This window comes from Stenella coeruleoalba (assembly GCF_951394435.1).
Source record: "Stenella coeruleoalba genome assembly, chromosome: 3".
Taxonomy (NCBI): Eukaryota; Metazoa; Chordata; class Mammalia; order Artiodactyla; family Delphinidae; genus Stenella; species Stenella coeruleoalba.
In genome coordinates, this window is record NC_137148.1 from 133,789,634 (window position 1) to 133,814,210 (window position 24,577).

At 41.5% G+C, this 24,577-nt stretch overlaps 1 protein-coding gene across 17 annotated transcripts in view; it reads right to left on the reverse strand.

Annotated features, from left to right (window-relative positions):
- EBF1 (EBF transcription factor 1) overlaps positions 1-24,577 on the reverse strand; it is a gene marked incomplete at its 3' end in the record, with an annotated part of 499,070 nt that overhangs the window by 120,923 nt on the left and 353,570 nt on the right. For 13 of the 17 annotated variants that reach the window (XM_079918130.1, XM_079918126.1, XM_079918131.1 and 10 more), the window contains 2 exons: positions 22,332-22,413; positions 4,783-4,924 (listed from right to left, as the gene is read on the reverse strand). In XM_079918130.1, coding sequence (XP_079774256.1) covers positions 4,783-4,924; positions 22,332-22,413 — 224 coding nt within the window. The remainder of the gene's footprint in view (positions 1-4,782; positions 4,925-22,331; positions 22,414-24,577) is intronic. The other 4 variants (XM_079918119.1, XM_079918118.1, XM_079918120.1 and 1 more) reach the window with 1 other exon arrangement.

A 24,577-nucleotide genomic window follows, 5' to 3' on the forward strand; every position in this document is an offset into this window, starting at 1 on the left:
TTTTAAAAAGCGAGGTGTTTTAAAACATCTATGCTTGAGCCAGGAAACTAAGTCCTCAGGTCAGAACTCATGAACAGTAAAATGTTCATCTTCTCAAAACTCTGTGATGACCCAGATGGAGGGGGAAAGGGGAGGAGGGAGGTCCAAGAGGGAGGGGATATAGGTATACACATAGCTGATTCACTTCACTGTACAGCAGAAACTAACACAACATTGTAAAGAAATTTTACCCCAATTAAAAAAAAAAAGTTCAAACTGTTTCTCAAAAAATAAATAAAATAAAATAAAAACTCTTGATTAATACAGTCCTACTGATTTTTCAAATAAATATGAAGGTTTGTACAAATTCATAACAATTAAAAAAAACCACCTTGATCTGAAGAACAGCAGATCAGGGCCTTAACCCCACTCCCAGAAAGGGTGTTGGCCAGGCGCCCGACCCGCTCAGATTTGCCCAATGATCCCGGAGAAGGCAAGTGCCCCAACAGTGCAGCAAGGGAAGAGAGCGGAGGGAGGGAGGGAGAAAAACACATGCACGCCAAAAAAAAAAGATGTCCCCTAAAATAAAATGAGCATTTAAACTGCTTGTCAGCCGGCTCCCTAACAAAGCCAGTAGTGTATTCACAGGCATTTGCATAAATGCTGCTGGTGAGTTCACCATAGCTGCTAGCGCTAATGGTCCAGAAAGTAATTTAGTCACTTCTCCCAGCATTCTATGTCAGAATGATGAGCAGCAGCACTTTGCCTCGTTGCATATTAGATCATTGGATAATAAAGTGTTAGCGCATGCAAGCTGACAGGGTCCCTGCACTACAGCTTTTGAGGGCGCCGCTTCTTGCCACGGGGGAAAAAAAAGAGAGAAACTGACGCCACGGTAGGCCTTACATTCAGGTCAACACAACCTGAAACTCAGAAGAGCAGCGATAGTACACTCTGCAGGCCCTCTGAAGATCCTCAGCACACAGGCCCCACAGTCTGCCCAAGCGATGGGGAAGGCGTGGGAGGGGCACACAGGCCAGAGCTGTGCATTTACCGCCCATGGGGTCAGCTCCGCGGCTCTGATCCCAAGCCTATGCTTTTCCAAAAATCACAATCCTGAGAGCAGTTAGCTTCTGAGGCTGCTTCTCCCCACAACGGTACATCTTCTACAAAGCTGTTGCTTAAACAGAAAAACCTCACTGGCCTAAACTCGCTCATAGATATCTAGCCAAAGGAAATCTCAGTATTTATGAATGAAGAAAAAAATAGGAGGGAGGACAGTCACCACGAGATCCAGTGCGCCAGGATTCACCCTCTCTGGACCACACCAGAGTCTGTGAAATAAATCCACCTTTGTCAACTCTCCTACTTGAAATACAGGGACAGTTATCCGAGCACAGAGGTCTGTGAGTCCATGGGTCACACAGGCGTGAATGTAACACGTGGTCACTATTTCTCTCATATGCAAAAAGATGAGCCGTGGAAGAGAACTTTCCTCCAACCGTCTGACAAGCCCAAGACAAACAGAGATGTGCAGAATGGCTCAAAATAATTCAGGCTACCTGTAAATGAGTTGGTACAGAGCCCAGAAGGAGGGAAAACAAGACTCCTACAGGTCACCTAGGAGGTGAAAATACTGCGCGCAGTCTCGCTGTGGGGCAGCTGTGTGAGGTGGGGTGGAGGCGGGAGCGGCCGAGGAGGGCCATGGCTCTGTGAGTCTTAAACAGGGCATTCTTCAATGGCAAGATGAAGCATTACCATGCCCCCAAATTGATGCAAACTAGCAACTAAGTCCACTCCCACACATCACCAATGAAGAGCCCATAGTCACTCTCTGCTGAGTAGATATTTATGTATCAGCGGGAAGCGTCTAAATGAGTGGGTGGTTATGTGTGGTTGGTTGATTCATTCTGCAGAGAAGCAGATTTCCACATTATTGTCATTACTGAGAACCTCAAAGTGTCTGCCTTTTTATTCTTCTGGATAGAAGTGAAGTCAGGTTTTGGTGAGAGGGAGGCCCCCTAGCTGAAGGAGACAGGACACACCCAAGTCCCCAGTGATGGTTAACCGTAAATAAACAGTGAAATGTCATCATTTTCTTGAGTGACACGCTAAGAAGAACGTGGCCATTTGTGGACTGGTCACCTGCAGCAGAGGAATAAAATGTTGTCTTTAAAACTTAGAATAGTTTGTTGTTGTTTTTTGTTTTTTTTTTTTTACAAATTATGCGAATCTAAAAGGAAAGGTGGTGGCAATGGATAAATTAAGATTAGATTTACCATACCTATACAAATACAGATTAAGTACATATATCGGAAAGCCCAAGCACATAGCAAGGGAGGTCTACGGAACACTCTGTAATCTTTTACATGGGAAAAGGATCTGTACGTGAATAGATATATATGATGTACGAATGAACCAGATTGTGTACACCTAGGACAAACTATATTCTAATCATTACCCCAATTAAAACAACGAAAAAAAAAAAACTTAGAATGAAATGCTAGCCCAGCTGAAATATTAATATGTTCACCTAGAAGGGAGAATATTTGAGCTGGGAGGCAGCTTAGCGACGTTCTGATGCAGAGATCTCCAAATGTGAGCCTGTGGCTGTCTTCTACCTAAGTGACTTTCCCCCCTGTTCCTCCCTTCAGGGGCTAAAACATTTGTAATTAGTTACCAGCAATTAAAAAATAGGAGAGTTTTACTTCTGGTCAAACTGGAGCATCTGACCCCACCCGGCTCTCCCTGCCCTGGGTGACAACTGCCTGGGGCTGGGGTCGGCAGAGCATGAACTTGTCCTTCTTCCGCAGTCTCCACCCAGCCCACTTCCCCCGTGCACGTGACCTGCCCCCACCCAAGGCACACATTTTTTTTTTTTTTTTACCCCTACAGATCATCCCTTTCATTTTGCCAAGAAGGAAACTAAGGATCCCAAAAGGTAAGTCAACTTGTCCAAGGTCACACAAAGGCCAGAAATGAAGCTCAGACCTGAATTTGGTTTCCCAGCTCCTATTTCAAGGCTCTTTTTCCTCCACATCATGATGTCAAATAATGTTCCTGACCGCCAAGCCCTAGAGGCGTCCTGGCTAGCTGGTTGTTTTTTACTGGTTTGTGTTGGGATTTTTTTTTTTGGTGGAGGGATGATTTACAAGGCATCGTGTGCTCTCCAACGACCTTCCCAAGGGCAGGCATGGGAGCTGGATGTGGGCTGCACTTGGAGCACATTTTGAAACTGTGAATCCATGACTGTTAGATACCAAAATGACAGTCAAGTCTGTTCCCAGACACGACAGTAACTAACCAGTCATAGTCGAAAACAAGACTTTAGCTTTTAAGCTAGTGCTGTCCAAATTGTACCGACTGAGTATTTACCTATTTTTTCCTTCTTCCTTTCACCTAAATATCTCTAATCATACAATGCCTGAAGTGACTCCAAGGGTATTAAAAGGCAACATTACTGTAAAGTGAGGATTAGAATAATTTTAAGTACAGAAATGGAACTAGGAATGTAATCACGAGCAGGTGTTCCAAATGGCCTCCTGCAAAAAGTAATATCCATACATCTCAGCACTAATGAAACCATAAAGAAGTAGCTTTTGGAATACGCTGGTTTATTTTAAGAAGACTGTAACACTGGATTGGTAAAGAATCCCTTCTACGAGTGTTACACCTGGCTAACTAATAAAAAAGTACAGTTTTGTGTATTCCTTAACTGCAGGGGAAAAAATCAGGCAAAATGATGACAGTGGTGTGTTTATTAAATTGGGACGCTGACAGGGAAAGGAGTTTTCTACCTTATGAACTATATCACAGACAGCTCATGGCCCATCAAAAAGTCAGACAGTCGGGTGGTAGTTTGTGTGATAGTGTTTTTAAAAGAATCTGGATGACCTAGCAAACTGGAAAGTGAAGTGGGGAAATGAGTTAAGAGTTTAATTTGAGGAGACTGGAGAAAATCTACCATGTTGATTGATATCCAGTAGAGTCTCAGTCACTGTCCTGGGTGGGTGGGTGGGTGGATGGATGGATGGATGGATGGATGGATGGATGGATGGATGGATGAACAGAGGGATACATTATATATACATGCAGCACAGAAACATTTGGACATATGCTAAATCCAGCCTATAGTTCCTTTGAGTGGCATTTACTTTCCTTGGTTCAAATTTTTGCCTGATTTCCTCCAGTCCACTCAAGGGTACAACTCATTAGCCATAAAATCAAGACAAATGTGATTTCTCCCCACCAAATTCTACCTACATAAAGCAGACTGTATCATGTGGTAATGAGGGTAGGGGTGTGCACAGGGCATGGGAGGGACATTTAGTTTGGACTTTATATTCAGAAAACACCTCCAACCTAGACTTGAGACCTTATCTCCAAAAGAAGTTAAGTATGTAGTCACAGAGCTACACCAGCAGGACTGTAAAGACAGTGAAGTTCATTATACAACCAGGTCAACCATAAACTTAAAATATATCATGATTTTTGTTGCCCTGTTTTGGCCTTTCATTATTTTTTAATCAAGTGGGAGCTTAAAATAAAGCAGGGGTCCAGTCTCCCTCTGTCTTTCAACCTGAAGGAAGGATGTATCAGCCATTTCCAGGGTAGGGAGCTATGCAACAAGAAAGGCTGGCCCTCAAAGACATCCTCCTGTCTTTAAATACTCAGCATCAATATTGTTCAACAGGACATTTGAAATTTGAAAAGGGGTAGAGCATGTGGTGGAGTTGTAAGAAAGAAACCAAATAAATGCACAGTTAAAGTAGCAATGCCAACCAATGAAAATGATTCGCCTACCATGTTCCAGATAAGAGGGCGTACCTTCCGAGGGGTCAAGCCTCCGAGCCCTCCGCCCATGCTTGGAGTTATTATGGACAAACATATTATCAGAGACTGCCAGGACATGGCCATCCACATTGACTGTCGTAGACACCACGACCTGGAGACAGAAGAGAGAAATGAAGGAACATTTTAATATAAAAGCATGGAGGGTAATAAACTCAAGTTAAATAAATAACAGCTGGGAGCTGAAGAAAATTGCATAGCTATTTCACATAATAACTGGTGCTTATGCTGTACAAGTCTAACAAGAGGAGCTATTGATGAGTGGGTCTTTGGCATGGAACGCTTTTGATGCAGTTTTAAGTAAAATTGCACAGTTTATAGTTATACAGCAGAAGGTACACTGTTAACCATAATTTTAACAGGAAGATCTTTATTAGCATATTTTTTTTACACAAGGGTGGTTGTGTTTCACCTAAATTGCCCTTCAGTTTAGACACTGAAGCAGATATCACAGTTGATCATGCAAATAAAACTCTTTTGAATCTTTAAAATATTTCTTCCCCCCAGCACTGCGTCAGGGTTAAGGGGATAGAGAAATGAAAAAGAGAGGTTTCAGTGAGAGCTGGGATGAAGCTTTCTCTCCTGGGTGTCTTTTTGGGGTTTCTTGTACTTTTTTTCTTACCACATTAGTTTAGTTAATCAGACATCAGACCAAAGCCCCCCTCACCACCACGACCACCACCCCAAAATCCACGCTAATCAAGGGACTTAGAGCTGTGTTTCAAAGCCAAAAAAAAAGGAAAAAAAAGAAAAAAAGATAGCCCTGGCCCAAGGTACATTCAGCTACTGGGGCGGTCTCATAAACTGACTGAACGGAGTTTGCCGGAAAGGACAGAGGCAAAGGTGTTTTCTCAGAGAACTTTGACTAAAACACTGAGACAAAATGACCTACAGTTCTCCTTATATTAAATGGGTAAGAGGATTAAAACCCAACCCCACAGAGATATGTTTATTCATGCGACCTCTTACAACCAAATATAATAATTGTCTGTAATTGCAGCTTCAGCACCCACCTCATGCTCTGACATGGGAAACAGCAATCAGCCGGCTCCCGTTTAATCCACCTATTATGTTGACTAATTAACTTTGCTCCACAGTTTATTTCTTCCTCCATTATCAGCCCCTGTCAGCCGCAAGCACCCTGCAGCACAGGGGGGACCTCAGGCTCTTTGATTGATCACCGATAGATTGACATGCAGATTAATTTAATTAGAATCACCTCACTTGAGAAATGAAAGACAATGGCAAGAGGGCTAATAGATCTGCTCTTATAATGAGGCGAACCTCCAGAGCCAAGGCTGAGGTTTTCTGATTTATTTTTGCTCAATTCCCTGGTTGCTTGGAAAGACTCGTGCTTTAATTGCTCTTGGTTTTGAGACGCCTAAGCCCCCGAAGAGGTGAAACGTTTTACAAGGATTGGCACATACTGAGGCCCCAGTTTCTGAGGAAGACTTTTCTCCAAGTTGGGGAAAGGGGACCCTGACTTCTAGAGCCTTGAGCAATGCTACGATTTCATCACCTGAGTTGGGCAGAGGGGAAAATGCTAGGCCTGGGAACCGTAAGCCCTGCCTGGCAAAGCACCCTGCCCCCAATCCACCAATGGTTGCCATACTTAAAAGTTCCACTGTCCCCTCTTTGACCTAAAGGCATCCTGGCAAAATATGGCAGATTTCCTTCCCCCTTGCCTTCAAGATGGCAACCAAATTTTTTGTTGTTGTTGTTTTCCTTCGGGCCCTCCCCTCTGCGGACCCAAGGCCCTGCTCCTTTTATCAAGGCTCTAGTATTTCTCAGACCCATGAAGCAACACTGTGGTCATCCTGCCGTGGGGTCTCCCAGGGATGACTGCTGGGGAAGGCTTCTGTGGGATCCCCTCCACCCTCCCTCAGGGTCTTCACCTTGACCCCCCCCCCCCCAACCAGGACTTGGAGCCTCGCCTGATTTTATTTTTTATCTCTATTTTGTTAAAATGCAAAGTAAACAATTAAGAGAGTCCATTCAGGGACTCAGGGTATTCTCTTTAGTCATTGTGAAACCCAAAATTCCAGCCAGGGCAAGTCATTCATGGAAGGATGCAGTAAGTTTGAAGCAGCAGTTTGCAAAGTGGTTTTTCTCTTTCTTCATGATTGATCAACCAGATGTGACAGCCTGAAGTTTCTGTGTATGTCTCATCAATTGTAGGTTAATTTAGAAGAAGAAGGAAGAGGAGGAGGAGGAGGGAGAGGAGAAGAAAGTTCTCTATTCTTTTATTTTCAAAAAGTACTATGAGTGGTGGCAGAGTCCATATTATTTAAAGCAACGGAAACTCACTTTTCTTTTTAGTTAAGAAGATGACTTCGTGGGGCATTTACAATTATGTAACAGAGCTGGGTCTTTCAGAGAAATTTTGATTTACTGCAAGACCACAAATGAGTGGTCACTGGAGTCGTTAGCTGAAGAAACTATAAAAGGAATGACAAACGGTATCTGTTCGCAGTGTCAGGAAATACAGAAAGTGGTTATTCTAGACGTCTGTCTTAAGAAAAAAAAAGGCAATGACAATCCACTGTGCACCTGTAAGACTGAGTGCTACAGGCTTAAAATATTCAGTATCATTTAAAGACCCTGTCATCTAATTCCTACATTGAACAAAAATATCGAGACGGTTAAGAAAAAAAAAAGAAAACTACACCCTATATGTTTTTATTTTCTTGGTAAGAGAAGGATCACCAAGACCACATGTGCAGTAAGATCATTTCATTGAAAGACCAGTTACAATTGGAGAAAGATGATACAGAGAACCCTCATGCCTTTAATTTCCAGCAAATAAACACCTATTATGTTTCTCAAAAACTCATAACACAACACATTTTAACTTCCCTACCCTGAAAAAATTTCTCTCATTCCAATTTGGAAATGATCAGGATATAGTTAAATAAAATAAATGCTGCAATTAATCCACAGAGCAACTTGTAAATAAAAAAAAAATCTAATGGTGAGATGCAAAGGGAGCACTGAAAAGTCCTTTAAAAATAAGCCTATAGTAGGAGGGAAAAGGGCCTTTACAGTTTAAACACAAGATTAATGAGGTGCTGACACATTCATGCAGGCAAAGGGACAGATGGACCTGCCAAATCTTCCACCTTCCCAAATTGTGTCAACAAAACCCAGCTTGAATTTGAGACAGATAAACATGGAAAATGATTTTACACTTGGACTCAACCACCCCTTCCCTTTCAACCTCCTTCCTCACTCCCCTGACCCAGGGTAAGATGAGGAACAGGTATATTTAGAATTTTATGATATCTGTTATAATTAAAACTTTACTCTCTAGAACTGCACTAATACAGCAATCACACATGTGGCTGTTTAATTATAAATTAAGTAAAATTTAAAATTCCATTGTTCCCAAGTTTCCATAGCCACATTTCAAGTGGTCAGTAGCTGCATGTGGCTGGACGCCACTATAATAGGGCAGTCATAGAACATTGCAGAATATTCTACTGGACAGTGCTGCTATAGAATGGTTTTTTGTGGGTTTTTTTTGCGGTACGCGGGCCTCTCACTGTTGTGGCCTCTCCCGTTGCGGAGCACAGGCTCTGGATGCGCAGGCTCAGCGGCCATGGCTCACAGGCCCAGCCGCTCCGCGGCATGTGGGATCCTCCCGGACTGGGACACAAACCCGTGTCCCCTGCATTGGCAGGCGGACTCTCAACCACTGCGTCACCAGGGAAGCCCTATAGAATGGTTTTGAAATAAATTGTTCCAACTTATTCATGAGGATGCCCAATTTATTCCTCCTGAAATAAGTATTAAGCCAGGTGGACATGTTTAGGGTCGTATACATATATATTTTTATCCCTGTATTTTTTGGAAGTAAATTTCTATTTGGGGGAGGGGCATGGCTTTTTAGTATAGCAATCCAGAGATGTGCTGATGAATACCCAGTGTGTTCCCTGGTATCTTCTGTTTGCAACCAACCCTCCAGGTGAGGGGATAAAAAGGGCGAAGGGAAGTCCACAGGTACCCACAGACTTCGGGGATTTTACAATGAAGTTTCTGACTTCTTGGCTCATATCAGTGGTTCAGAAATTTTCTCTGTTATATCCTGGATCTAAATTCCCTGAAGGTTATTACTCTTACTATCTACCCCCATCTATTTAGAATTAGAAAAAATTCAACACAAAATTTATGACTTTTGACTCTCAATCTTTCCTAGCTGATGTTGTCTTTGGCCAGCTTAACTTAACCTCTCTAAGCCCCAGTGTCCCTGACTCTCAAATGGAAATGATAATAGTACCTAACTCATAAGGTTACTGTGAGGCTTATATTATTTAAAGTGGTTAGCATGGTTTCCAGTTCTTATAGAGCAAATGTTAGCAGTGGTAGCATAGTTGTTGCTTTGTTGGTGATCTCGTCAAAAAGTTCAAGAGTCTATAAACTTATTTTAAATACAAGGCTGCAGAAATTATTTCTTCTACATTCACTGCTCTATCAGTTTAACACTGAAATCTTACAAATTTAAAGACCTTCGTGCTCATGATACATAATTATATAATTTAGACCTCTTGTGAATTGCAAGTTTCTATGGTTTATGTAATTTTGCTCTCTATAAACCATCTTCCTATTGGCGTTTTACATTCTAGGCTTGAAATGAAATAAAACCTTACAGCTTTGAAAACAGTCCATAAATTTTCTGCATCTTATCAATGCAGTCTAGTTTCCCCAATACTTCATTTGAATGAGGGGTTCTCTGAGAGTTTTCTTATTGGTAATTATTTCTTTGCTATCATTCCTTAGGTTGTCCCTCTTCCCTTCCTATCAAGCCGGAGACTTTGTATGTCCCAACTATATTATCTCAGATTCATGAAGCATGATCTCTGTCTCATGAGCAGATTTTCAGAAAGACACAAGCAGCTAAATTCAGTCATGAGTGGCAGATCACATTAACAAAAGTAGCAGCTCATGTGGAAGAAGGGGTTAGGACAGAAGCAACAAAAAGAGTTGAAATCTGTGTCTTCAAATATTTCTAGAACAAATACAGCGCTGGGGGAAAATTAAATCATAAAAATATTTTCACTGTTTAAATTTAGAATATTTTGGTAGGCAGTACCTCTAAAATATAACCACTTTAGCAACTTAATTTTGAATAATGATTTAAAAATTATAAATCTTGGTTTTCAATGCTAATATATGATAATTCAGTGTAAGGAAATTAGTGCTAAAGTTGGTCTATTACATGGCTTCCTTACCTTGGGGTTTAGCTTATTCTATGTTTGCATTAATTCAGAGCCCTTAATAATGAGGCATGAAATGCACTGACCAGAAGTACATGAAATAAAAAGGCATTAAGCAACATTCCATGGAATAATACTCGACAATAAAAAGGAACAAGCTACTGATACATCTGGATGAATCTCCTGAGAATTAGGTCAAGTGAAAAAGCCAATAACAAAAGGCTACATACTGCATATTATGGGCTGAATTTTGTCTCCCACAAAATTCATACGTTGAAGTCCTAATCCCAGAACCTCAGAATGTGACTGTATTTGGAGACAGGGCCTTTGAAGGGGTAATTAAGTTAAAATGAGGCTGTTCGGGTGAGACTTAATCTAATCTGATTGGTGTCCTTATAAGAAGAGGAACTTTGGGCACACAAGGTGTTCATGCAAAGAGGAAAGACCATGTGAGGACACAGTGAGAAGGTGGCCATCTGCAAGCCAAGGAAAGGCCTCAGAGGAAACCAAACCTGCTGACACCTTGAGCTGGGACTTCCAGCCTCTAGAACTTTGAGAAAATACATTCCTGTTTTTATGCCACCTGGTCTGTGGTATTTTGTCACAGCAATCATAGCAAACTAGTACACTGCATGATTCTATTTATTTATTCTTGAAATAGCAAAAGTTTAGAAATGAACAAAGTAGTGGTTGCCAGGGATTAGGGACAGAGGGAAGGTGGATGGGGCTACTATAGAAGGACAACAGGGGGGATCCTTGTGTGGACAGAAATATCCAATATCTTGACTGTGGTGATAGATACACAGACCTACACATGATAAAATTTTATAGCACTAAAAGCATACATACACAGATGAGTACAAGTAAAACTAGTGACATATGAATAACATGGATGGACTGTATCAATGTTTATATCCTGTATGAATACTGTACGGTACAATGTAATATTGCCCAATAGTTTTGTAAAATATTACTATAAGGGTAGACTGAGTAAAGGATACACAGGATCCCTCTGTATAATTTTGAACAACTGCATGTGAATCTATGATTATATCCATAACAAAAATTTGACTAAATAAAAGGCATCAGCAACCAGAATGTCCTTCAATAGGTAAACGGATAAACAAACTGGTAATCCATAGAATGGAGGATGATGCAGCAAAAAAAAAGAAATGAGCTTATACTACCCAAAGCAATCTACAGACTCAATGCAATCCCTATCAAATTACCAATGGCATTTTGCACAGAACTAGAGCAAAAAATTCTACAATTTCTATGGAAACACAAAAGACCCCAAATAGCCAAAGCAACTTTGAGAAAGAAAAATGGAGCTGGAGGAATCAGGCTCCCTGATTTCAGACTATACTACAAAGCTACAGTAGCCAAAACAGTATGGTACTGGCACATAAACAGAAATATAGATCAATGCAACAGAATAGAAAGCTCAGAGATAAACCCACACACATATGGTCACCTTATCTTTGACAAAGGAGGCAAGAATATACAACGGAGAAAAGACAGCCTCTTCAATAAGCGGTGCTGGGAAAACTGGACAGCTACATGTAAAAGAATGAAATTAGAACACTTCCTAACACCATACACAAAAATAAACTCAAAATGGATTAAAGACCTAAATGTAAGGCCAAACACTATAAAACTCTTAGAGGAAAACATAGGCAGAACACTCTATGACATAAATCACAGCAAGATCCTTTTTGACCCACCTCCTAGAGAAATGGAAATAAAAACAAAAATAAACAAATGGGACCTAATGGAACTTAAAAGCTTTTGCACAGCAAGGAAACCATAAACAAGACAAAAAGTCAACTTATGGAATGGGAGAAAATATTTGCAAATGAAGCAACTGACAAAGGATTAATCTCCAAAATATACAAGCAGCTCATGCAGCTCAATATCAAAAAGACAAACAACCCAATCCAAAAGTGGGCAGAAGACCTGAATAGACACTTCTCCAAAGAAGACATACAGATTGCCGACAAACACATGAAAAGATGCTCAACGTTACTAATCATTAGAGAAATGCAAATCAAAACTACAATGAAGTATCACCTCACACCAGTCAGAATGGCCATCATCAAAAAATCTAGAAACAATAAATGCTGGAGACGGTGTGGAGAAAAGGGAACCCTCCTGCACTGTTGGTGGGAATGTAAATTGATACAGCCACTATGGAGAACAGTATTCAGATTCCTTAAAAAACTGAAAATAGAACTACCATATGACCCAGCAAATCCACTACTGGGCATATACCATAACTCAAAAAGATACACGTACCACAGTGTTCATCGCAGCACTATTTACAGTAGCCAGGACGTGGAAGCAACCTAAATGTCCCTCGACAGATGAATGGATAAAGAAGATATGGCACATATATGTAATGGAATATTACTCAGTCGTAAAAAGGAACAAAATTGAGTTATTTGTAGTGAGGTGGATGGACCTAGAGTCTGTCATACAGAGTGAAGTAAGTCAGAAAGAGGAAAACAAATACCGTATATTAATGCATACATGTGGAATCTAGAAAAATGGTACTTATGGACCCAGTGGCAGGGCAGGAATAAAGATGCAGATGTAGAGAATGGATTTGAGGACACGGGGCAGGAACGGGAGGCTGGGACAAAGTAAGAGTGTAGCACTGACATAAACACACTACCAAATGTAAAATAGATAGCTAGTGGGAAGCAGCCGCACAGCACAGGGAGATTAGCTTGGTATTTTGTGAGACATAGAGGGGTGGGATAGGGAGGGTGGGAGGGAGGCTCAAGAGGGAGGGGATATGGGGATATGTGTATACATATAGCTGATTCACTTTGTTGTACAGCAGAAACTAACACAACATTGTAAATCAATTATACTCCAATAAAAATGTATAAAAAATAATAAAATTTTAAAAAAAGGAATGAGTTATCAAGGAACAAAAAGACATGAAGGAACCTTAAATGTAAATTGCTAAATGAAAATAGCCAACCTGTAAAGACTATATACTGTATGATTCCAACGATACGACATTTTGGAAAAGGGAAAACTATGGAGATAGTAAAAAGATCAGTGGTTGCCTGGAGTTTGGGAAGAGGGAGGGAGAGATGAATAGGTAGAGCACAGCGGATTTGGGGGGTGGGTAGGGAATGAAACCATTCTATATGATACTGTAATGGTAGATACATAACATCATGAGTTTGTATAAACCCAAAGAATGTACATCATAGTGAGTCCTAGTGCAAACTATGGATGTTAATTGATAATTAACAATATTGTATATCAATATTGACACATCAATTGTAACACATGTATCACACTAATGCAAGGTGTTAATAATAAGGGAAACTGGGGAGGGGGTATTAAGGGAGTATTTGTGATCTCTCTGTACTTTCCCCTCATTTTCTGTAAACCTAAAACTGCTCTACAAAATAAAGTCTACTGATCAAAATTCTACCCTCTCCTTCACACAGCCCACATTCTACATCCAACCTGTCTACGGAACTACTCTTTATAGTCTCCTCCAACAAGCCACAAGGGACCCAAGAGGTCAGCCAATCTAGTGGCTTCCAACTACAAGTTTTCAAATGTTGTACTGGGGACAACATTTCAGAGAGGGCATCCTAAATTCATCTATAGTAAGGATGCATACCAAAATATTCAGTTACCTGCCTTTATTGATATGGGATCATAACAGTTCTATGTGGAAACACGGTTATCTCATGCACATGAGAAGCTCTAAATTGGCAGTTTCACATCACTTTGACTAATTTTAAAATAGAGAGTGTGATTCTTACTCAATAAATGCAATTACGTTGAAAAATATGTCACCACAAGACATCTGTAGAAGAAAATCACAAAAGGAGTCCTTAGTAGTTATGATACTGCAAATTTGTCCAATGCCTCCTTTTACAGCTTGGAAAACTGAGGTCCAAGAGATTAAAAACACCCTCAAGGCCACAGGATAAATTAAGAGCAGAGGCAAACCCGAAGGGAAACTTCAGACTCCAGGTCCACTTCTCTCGTCAACAGCTTCTGGCCTCTCAAGACAAGCTCCTGGCTTAGGCCCTCTCTCCCCTGCTTCTGGTCTCTTCCAGTACACTTCGCTGTGTCTATCTGGCTGACCACACTTTAGGTATTATTTACATAAAAATGGTCTGCTGCAGTTGGGTCTTCATTAACTCTGTCCTTTAAAATATCCTTGACTGATATGAAACGAGATATTCTCTGAAACCAGCCTGACTGCTAGTTTCTATCTGGTTGAAAGAGCCCAAATAACTCATTAAAAATTATGGAGGACGCATAAACCTACAGGATGTAACAGAGTGGAACTGCAGGAGTGAGGGAGCGAGTAGCTGAATTAAATCCGCCCTTTAAGGCTCAAGGCAAAAATCGCTCTTCTTTTAACAGTAAGACAAGAACAGACACTTCTAAATCCTCAGATTCTTGTGCTAGACTAATTTGGACTATTGGAAACTAGACTCAGCTTCTGTCTCCTGAACTGTGACACACTGTAGACATAAAAAGCTCATCATTGATCTGAACCTAGTTTCTCTCTCTCTGGATCAGGATACTTTTGATGACTCTTGATGGTGTCATTGGCATTTAACTGATGCTCTCCATTTATGTGTTCCCATTGGCCATTTTAAGTAGCAGTAAGCCCAAACATAACAGAACTTCCATGCGCACTCTCTGCCGATGGGACCGTGGCACACAGGTATGGAAACTGGGAGAAAGAAAGTAGCATATTAGTCATCAGCTCAGTTTCCAGGGTCAGACAGTGCTGAGTTTGAACCCCGACTCCATCATTTACCAGTCTGTAACCTTAGATAAGTCATTTAATCATAGGAATAAGTGCCAGGCATTATTCTATGTACTGGAGAAGCAGCAATGAACAAGACAAAGTATTCACCCATCAAGAGCTTAGTTCCCATTGGGAACAAAAAAGGGTTTTCAGACACTAAATAAATAAGCAATGAAGGAAAATTTTGGAATGTGACAAGTTCCAAGAAGAAAATAAAATGAGGAGGGGGGGTGACGCCTAGGTGGGAGCTACTTTTGAGTGGATGATTAGGAAGGCCTCTCTAAGGAGGTGACATGTTAGCTGAAATCTGAGTAATAAGAAGTATCCAGCCATTCAATGATATGGCAGAAGAAGTTCCAGGGGGATGGAAAAGCAAGCGCAAAAATCCTGAGGCAGGAATGAGTTTAGTATATTTGGGGAAGAGAAATGATGGAAGAGAAAGGCAGCCAATGTGCCCATTTGGAGGAAAGTAAACAAGGGGAAAAGGGTAGAAAAATAAATAAAATTATATATGTAAAACACTTAGTACAGGGTCTCACACATACTAAGAGCTCTATAAGTTACAACCTAAAAAGTGGAAGAATATAAGAATACCTTCTGTTGGTAAGTCTCAGTAAGTGTAGGCATCCTCAGAACCAATATCCATTGGCAACACTGATCAAACCAAACACTTTTACATCTATCGTTTAATGTATTTTACATTTTTTTCAATAGCAACTGTAATTAATGTAGGAATTTATTTCCTCCTAGTGAAGAGCTACCACTCATCAAATCCCATTCATAAGGATTCCTTTTCAGTGATACATATTTTCTGCCAAGGCCCAGCATAAGGCTCATGCCAAAATACATATTTGCCCAGTAAGCCGTAATGGTTTAATATATCAGGTTGAAAATCCACCATTTGTATTTACCGTGTTATGTGAATTAATCCTATATTCTGAAACTATCATTAGAGCTGCTTTCAGTATAATTAATCAGCATGGTGCATCTTGAAATTATTCTGTAGGAAGAAAGTGATGGCAGCTCGGGCCCCTAGCGTTCTGTTGGTAAAGAATTTAATTGCAAGATGTGCTGTTTGTCAAAATAATATAAGACAGGGGGTGGGGACAGTGGGAGAGAAATAAAAGGGATAAGAATATTTCCTTCTTTATTTAAGCACCTTTAAAAGCAGAACGGAACTGCAGGGTTTGGGCATATATTTTAAGAATCCTCTAATCATACACTGTGGGCTTCTGAATAAGTAACGAGGATTCTCCAAAATTTATAGAATTCACCCAAAAACGGGGGGCAGAGAGTTGTCTTTTAATGTCATTTACCATGTCATCATTTTTGAAAGACCAGACATTTTTGGTGGGAATTTGGGAAGAATAACCTGGTCGTTTCTCCTATTTCCTACCCCTCACTCCAAATGATTAGTAAGTGAAAGAAGATTGTTCATCTCCTCAGATAAATGTGAGATAAACATGAATTGGGGCCTTGTTGTTCTCTCTGCTCAAAAAATCCTTTTGGCTCTTCTCAGGATGAGTTATTCTTTTTTTTTTTTTTTTTCCCGGTACGCGGGCCTCTCACTGTTGTGGCCTCTCCTGTTGCGGAGCAGAGGCTCCGGACGCGCAGGCTCAGTGGCCATGGCTCACGGGCCCAGGCGCTCCGCGGCATGTGGGATCTTCCCGGACCGGGGCACGAACCCGCGTCCCTTGCATCGGCAGGCAGACTCTCAACCACTGCGCCACCAGGGAAGCCCTAGGATGAGTTATTCTTATCCATTATCTTGGAGTTTAAAAGTCCCCTCCTCAGAAGTTTTCCCTGGTCACCTGCTTTAAAGTAGGTTCCCATCCCTGATCCCACACTGGTATTCTCTCTCATAATATCCTGTTTCACTTCCTTTATAGCAATAATTAAAACTTTTAATGATGTGTAATTATTTGTACACAGCGTAGCAGCTGATGGTAATCGTTCCTTATATATCCATTTTCTCTTCTTCTTGGGTGGTACAACTAGACACTCTCAGGTCCCTCTGTGGTTACACATGGCTGTGTGACAGACTTCTAGCCAGTGGAATGTGGGCAGATTTGACAAGGATCACTTCGAAGACCAGGGTTTAAGAAGTCCACGTGCCCCCTGCATGCACTCTTTACCCTTCAACTGGATGGATGGAGACAACGAGGTTCTAGGAAATGGTGGAGACACAGGTCCCCAAACTACTTCATGTATAAGATCTGCTCACCAACCAGGAACACCTGCCTTGTACCATTACACTAGCAAGAAACAACCTTCTCTTGTACACAAGCCATTATATATTCTTTGGTCTATTTCTTACAGCAGCTAGTATTAACCTAACTAATAGACCCTGACTAGAATATAAGTTTCATTAGGGCAAACACTCAGTCTTTTTTGTTCATCACGGTACACTCACCACCTTCCATGTCAATAAATACTACTGAGTGCAGGCATGCATGCAGGAACAAAGATATATTACATTTATGTTCACATGTAGTTACAGAGCTAACATTTATACACAGATAGAGATTTACATCCTATGGAAAACTTTGTTAAAGAGATAAGATGAACCTGGAAATTTACTTCCCAGTCTCCAGGTATTATGGTATCTACTGTGATGACAGCTTGTACCTAATTCTTGTTCCTCCCCTCAACACCCCACTCCGCCAGCCCCAACAAGGAAAGCTATTGATAAGGATTTAAATCTTAACCTAGAATTGTCTAGCTCCTGTCAGTTAAAAACGAGACCTGTGACATGGCTTTAACACAGTCCTTTGACATTAGCGTGTTTTTAGTGTCAAGATGAAGAAATGGGCTCATTTAGTCACAGTGAAATTCTCCCTGTCATGAGCTGTCTTCATTCACAGCTTTCCCGCCTACTCTCTTCCTCCCCATGTCCCCACACCCGCCAGAACTGAATGAAGCCTGTATCCACTGTTGTATTTAAGCAAGTTTGTTACCCTAACCACAGCCTGGGGATTTCAAAAGAAAACATCCATTATAAAAAAAGAAAAAAGAAAAAAGATTGTACCAGATTCTCTACAAGGTTTATTCCATACTGCCTTAAAATATGAACACAGCCGAGCTCTACAGAAAGTGATTAATTTCTTGAAAACGCTAAGGTCACACTAATTGACATGACCTGTGTAATTAAGCAGTCTCTGTTTACACACCAGAAGCTCAGTCGCTGTGAGTCTGAGTTTGCTTGACAGAATGTCTTTACATGTCAAGAGATCAACAACCTTTCTTATGTCCTCCTCAGTCACCTACACAGGCCCCTGATTGCTGTTCAGAGGAGACACGCTCTGGCACGGCTGCATGAAGATCAGGCTGGCCTGGTAAGCATACAAAACGGGGTGAGAGAAAAAGCGGCTCCCATGACAGGTGGGGGGAGCCCACTGAATTGGCAGAAGAGTGCCTTCTCACTCAGATGTCTCCAGGCCTCCGGTTTTCAGTATGATGGGGAAAAGTCACATTGAGATGTAAAGAGTAGAAGGGAGTTTTCTTGTGCCCAAATGACACTCTCTCACTCCCCCCGCCCCCTGCCCAGAGGCAACAGTGACATCAAAATATTTGAAACCAGGGCTTCCCTGGTGGCGCGGTGGTTGAGAGTCCGCCTGCCGATGCAGGGGACGCGGGTTCGTGCCCCGGTCCGGGAAGATCCCACGTGCCACGGAGTGGCTGGACCCGTGAGCCATGGCCGCTGGGCCTGCGCGTCCAGAGCCTGTGCTCCGCAGCGGGAGAGGCCACAGCGGTGAGAGGCCCGCGTACCGCAAAAAAAAAAAAAAATATATATATATATATATATATATATATATATATATATATTTGAAACCAGCTTCCTAATTAGCGTACTATGAGAAAAATGATGGAAATCAATGACTATTCATAGGAAAAGTTCCACCAGTGTTTCTAGGACACACCTCTGTCAGCCAGGGAAGCTGCAGGGAAGACTAATCCTCCCGCGCTTGATTTAGTCCTAACAGTTGGGAACTTCAGTGTGATTTCTGAACAGAGCTCTCTGAGCTGCCAGGGGCCACTGGACTCAGGCTTCACTTGGTGAGGGGGTCTTTCTTGCCCCGGAGAAGTGGCTAAAACCTCCATCGATTAGGTGAAGCGCAGGCAGTTTTCTGCGCAACAGCTTCTTTCTCTAAAGTTCATACGAATAAACACTGACCAACACTGTGGCTCTGATCAGAAACAGTGCTCAAGTTCTTCCCCTTCCACACAACTCCACGCACTGCTTGGTGAGCTTTGCTGGCATCCCGGTGTCCTGCATGCGGACGGTATCCTTAGGTTCTATTCAGGGCAAATACCCCTTTTGAAAATGCTCCTCAGCTTTCCCGGGATTCTAACACGTATTCATGGGTAGCCACTGGGGCTCTCAGGTGTTGAGAAACCTCTTTACTGCCTCACTAAGTATCTGCCTACAGGCTCTGGACAAGTTATTTACTGTCCCATGACACTAGAGAACATCTGAGTCGGACTGACTGGGTTGAATCACTGCCTCACTACTTAGTAGATGGGTGACTTTGGGCAAATTGCTTAACTTCTCTAGACTTCAGTTTCCTCATCTGTAAAATGGGAATAATCCCTATTTGCACATTCCTAAACCCTATATATTGTGAAGATAAATATGATAACTCATGTAAAATACTTAGCACAGTACCTCTCACATAGTGAGTACCCAATAAATGTTAGTTTCATCATCATCATTACGGACAGTGTCCATAGTCATACATCAAGGTACACACATGGACACATATAGTTATACATATGTCTACGGAACACCCTGAATGCAGACACAAATGTAAATAGTCATCTCCCCAGCACTTAAGGCAGTTAGGAATGAACCCAGGCAGGGAACACAGGAAGAGAAGCCAGCTTGGGGTGGAGGCTCACACACACAGAAAACGAGGCTGACAATGGAGTTTAGGGCTCATTGAGTTTAAGTTGCTGGATATTTCCAGGGAGAGTCGGAGGTCATCAGGTATAGGACTAAACCAACGATTCCCAAGTAGGGACAATTCTGCACTCCCACCCCCACAAGGGGACATTTGTCGATGTCTGGAGACATTGTGGTCTGTCATGACTGTGGTGGGGGGATGGTCTCTACTGGTATCTAGTGGGTAGAGGCCAGTGACATCTACTAAACATCCTATGATAAACAGGACGAATCCACCCCCACCTCCAAACAAAGGATTATTCAGTCTAAAATGTCATTTGTGCCCAGGCTGAGAAACCCGATACTGAACTAATGACCCAGCTTTAGTTTACAGCAAATATTCTCTCCAAAAGCTTACATTTATATTTGATCATGTGCAAATTAGTTATGCTTACAAAATACTGTCTTTTGTGAAATCAGCAGAATCATCATTTTTACTCCACTTTACAGTTGAGGAAATTGAGGTTTTGCAGAAATCTAACTCACGCCTCCTTGACTCAATAGCCCTTATGCTAAACAAGAATAACTATTTTGTCTGTAAAAATAAAGCTTTCTAGATACTCTCAAAAATAATAGACTGAGTTGGTTCTCATCTCATCCAAGAGCTACATTCCTATAATTCGAAGCTTTCAGACATTTCACTGGCAGGTCCTGTGAGGAAAAACAAGGCCCCAGAAATCTTACACACACACTCTTTTAGATTCCTGGTGTCACCAAAGTCCATCTCTAACTGTTCTGCCCTGAGAAGCACAGCAAATTTGATCCCAGTATTCATAAGGCATCACACATGTCTACTAGACACGTTTATTACACATCAATTGGTTCGTGCTTGGATATGCCTTGTTCTTAATCCAAGTTTGGTCAAAGGAGATCTATGGCCCATTTCAAGGCCAAGGTAAGTGACAACACAGTTTATACTGAAACCCAACCTCATATTCCAAGACACTCAGCAACACATACTTAATAGCATCACATGTTTCACCAGCAAAGCTGACTCCGACTCAACACAAAATGTCCTGGGTGGGAATGAAAGCACCCAAGTCTACCCGCTTTGGTCAGAAGCTCCCCAGGAGAAACATTTTCCAGGACACTAGGAATCTAGAGATTCTCCCCATTTATCTGTCAGGACAAAAGGTGGCAAGGCCAAATGATTTCCAGAACTGCTTTAGAATCTCAGGAGAGAATGTCTTCTTTCTACTGAATTTGCTCTTTCATGAGACTACTGAGTCTCACCTATTAAAAATAATCATCTTGTGGGAGGGAGGGAGATGCAAGAGGGAAGAGATATGAGGATATACATATATGTATAACTGATTCACTTTGTTATAAAGCAGAAGCTAACACACCATTGTAAAGCAATTATACTCCAATAAAGATGTTAAAAATAATAATAAAAATAAAAATTATCATCTTGGAGACGAAGAGATCTTGACATCCAAAAATCAGTGCCCAGAATCATCCCTTCCCTTTCTCCCATCAGAGAATATGCAGCTAAAATTTGTCAAGATCCTCTCAGACATCATATATTTCAATCTACACTTAAAGCGGACTAACTATACCTAAGAACATACCTTAAACACCATGCTATTTTTCACTGACAGACCCCATGGGCATCCACAGATGAATCATGACTCTGGCGGAGAAACTAACATTGACCATGCAAATGAGTTAGTCATAAAATTAGACGGAGAGCAACACAAGGGTCTAGAACCTCGCTACTCAAAGTGTGGTCCATGGCTTTGCCATCACTTGGGAGCTTGTTAGAAAGGCAGAATTTCAGGCACATCTCACACCTCAATTAGCATTTTAACAAGACCCCCGGAGGATTCTCAGCACTTTAGGGCTTGAGAAGCATGTATCTAGAACTTAGCAACCCTTCCTAAAACCCAACCACCATGTCTGTGTCTTGGAAGTTAACACATGTATTTTCACATCTTTTTTCCTTTAGTAAATGTATAATTATATGAGGCTAACATACCACTCATGCTTTAAATGGTGGCAGATATGACTGATGCTTGAAAACATTTACGTGTTGCTGTACAAGGACATTTCTGAAACAGACTGAGTGTCACCCATACCGCCCTAGATATGCCCTGCCTCTTCAGGGGTCCACTTTTAATAGATAATTACTGACAACAATTTCCAAGACTGGAAAAGGAAAACAGAGAGAAAGGAGGGTGGAAGGTGACATCATTCCAAAACAGCACAAAGGTCCTATTTACCAGTTTTCTACCTGTAGAACTTTCGGCAAAGGATGCATCACTTTGTATGTACTTCACTTAACCTGCAGTGGTTTAAGCTTATGAGTCCATTTGGGAAGCCAGACTAGGCTCAAAGGGTACCATTGCTTCAACCAGTGAACGCAGGTGGCTCAGTCCTAATTCTTCTCTAATATAAACAACAACTTCTAGGGTACCCAAAGTCTCACCTGCTCTTCACCTCTGGGAAAACCATGATACTCTGTTTCTTCTCCACCTAAGACTTTTTTACCCTCTCCCAATACTCATGTCATTATTGAGGTATAAGAAAGACAAGACAGACCCACCTGGAATCTCCGCATGTCACGTGGGTTTCCTGCATTCTTTAGGCAATTTTGGTTACACTTGAGGAAAAATTTCAAGAAGAACCTGTGAAGAAACAGATTATCACGGTTAGCATTTCAGTCCTGACACAGAAGGGAAAAAAGTAGTAAGTCACTTCTGGGTCATGCATTCTATTCTCTGCACGTTTCCTGAAATATTCAGAATGATGTTAGAGCCAGTATTTTGTTTAAAGCTTTAGCCTTTGTTTTGCATCCAAGCTGGCCCTTCTTTATGAAGAGAATGCTCTCCGTGCTGCCAACAGATGTCACAAAAGAATTAAGCCCCCAAGGAAGTATTTTCACTCATAAAGAGGGTAAGTCTTCCCGATAATTTAAGGCAGGGTCCAACTGGAGATAACTGCCTGAGAATTACTCAGAGTCCCCAACAGCAACATGTAATTTAAGCCCCGTAAATTCACAGATGATGAACCGGCAAGATACATGCTAGATGAATGTAAGGAGATGGTAAACACTTTTTATCTTAGCATCTCCAAATAAAATATTCTAATTAGGAGTACTTATGAGAAGTAGGTAAGATTCACATACTGACTGAAGCCCTTTGGCTTCTTGAACATATCCCATACGTTTTCCTTACATGCATGCTATAGACAAAAGCTATTTGTGATGGAAGAAGGAACGTCCTGCCTCACTGCCACCTTGATCTCTGAATTGATTCTAGAGTGAGATCCATGGGTTTTACTGGCTAGGGTGACCAAAGGTCCCAATTTGCCAGGAATAATTCTAGTTTACACCAGCTGTATTAGTGTAAGTATGAACAGTACCCACTTTAACTTTCAAAAGTGTCCTGGTCTGGGTGATAAATTAGATGAGTTATTTCTATATTTCTTAGCTGGCAGTTGTTAAAAGTTCATCACGGAAAGGCAGCAAGGATCAAAAGTGTCCAGTTAGGGCATTCTTGTTGTCCACCTACAATTAAACTTCTCCACCTGCCTATGTTTGGGGAAAGAAGCATTTTAAAAGCTGCTGAAAGTTCTTCATTCCTTTTTACTTTTAGTGCTGTGAATTTCAGGCCCAAATATTTTCCCAAAATATTACACTGCATTAAAATGTTGATTAGTTCAATCCCCATAGGAATTTTCTTGTCTTCCTCTTTTCTCCACTTCAAGTCTACACTGGAGTAAAATCCCTACTTCAATACACATAATTTGTGAAGAACTATCACTCCAGGATGCCTCAGTCCGGACTTAGCTCTGAGTACAAAGCCTATTGACCAAATAACACCTCTGTAATGACAGCATGGCACAAAGATGCACCAAATTCAGCCAATTTCTGAAAACCAAACTGAGAGAGAGCCCAGCAGAATCTCTCTCCTCCCTGGTCTCTTAGAATCTGCCAAGAGGGAAGTATGGCGTGGGAATAACTCTTTGAAGAGAGACAATGACTTTGCTAACCCAAAAATAACATTTTAAAATGTAAACATCTTCCTGAAATGGCTCTTTCAACATCATGCAACATTCAACTGCCCATCAGTAAAAGCTGGCTTCTGAACGATCCTTCATCCCTACTTCCAGGTTCTCTTCACAGAGGCCAAAGTTTATCAACATTTTGAACAAGACAAATGACTCATGGAACACTGCTGAAACCCAACTGTGTCAAATGAAATCCAGCTCAAAGAGCAACAGTGTCATTCCCTAGCCCAACTGGCCATGCTGACTCCTGACTTCAGTCGTAGTCTGGGGGAAAGGAAAGGAGTTTGAGAGAGTGGTCACAATCCTAAGTGCCTCTGCACTGTCCCTTTCCTCTGAACTCTCAGAGGCAAATGCTGGGTAGTCCTAGTGATCACACACCGCTGTCAGACTCTGTTCAATGTGGTGGAGGTCGGGACAGTGAGTCTGCCATCTTGCTGGGGTTCAAGCCTACATCCAAAGACATCTGAGATGTGAAAACTGGCTGCTTCTTCCAAACATAGCTGGTTGGAAGGGAATATTTAAAAGCCACCCAAACCCCAGGACAGGGCTGAGTATCACTAAGTTGACAGTAAGAGTCAGCTTGGTATGATAGAAAAGCCACAACCCTTAGAAATACCCAGAATGGGATTCCCATCCAAACTCTGACAGGTACTGCTGTGTGACTTTGATAAATAGCTGAACTTCTCTGCATCACACTTTCCTTATCTACAAATTGGGTATAATACCAGTCCCTACCATACAGGGCAAGTGTGAAAACTAACTGCAATGATGCATAGTGTC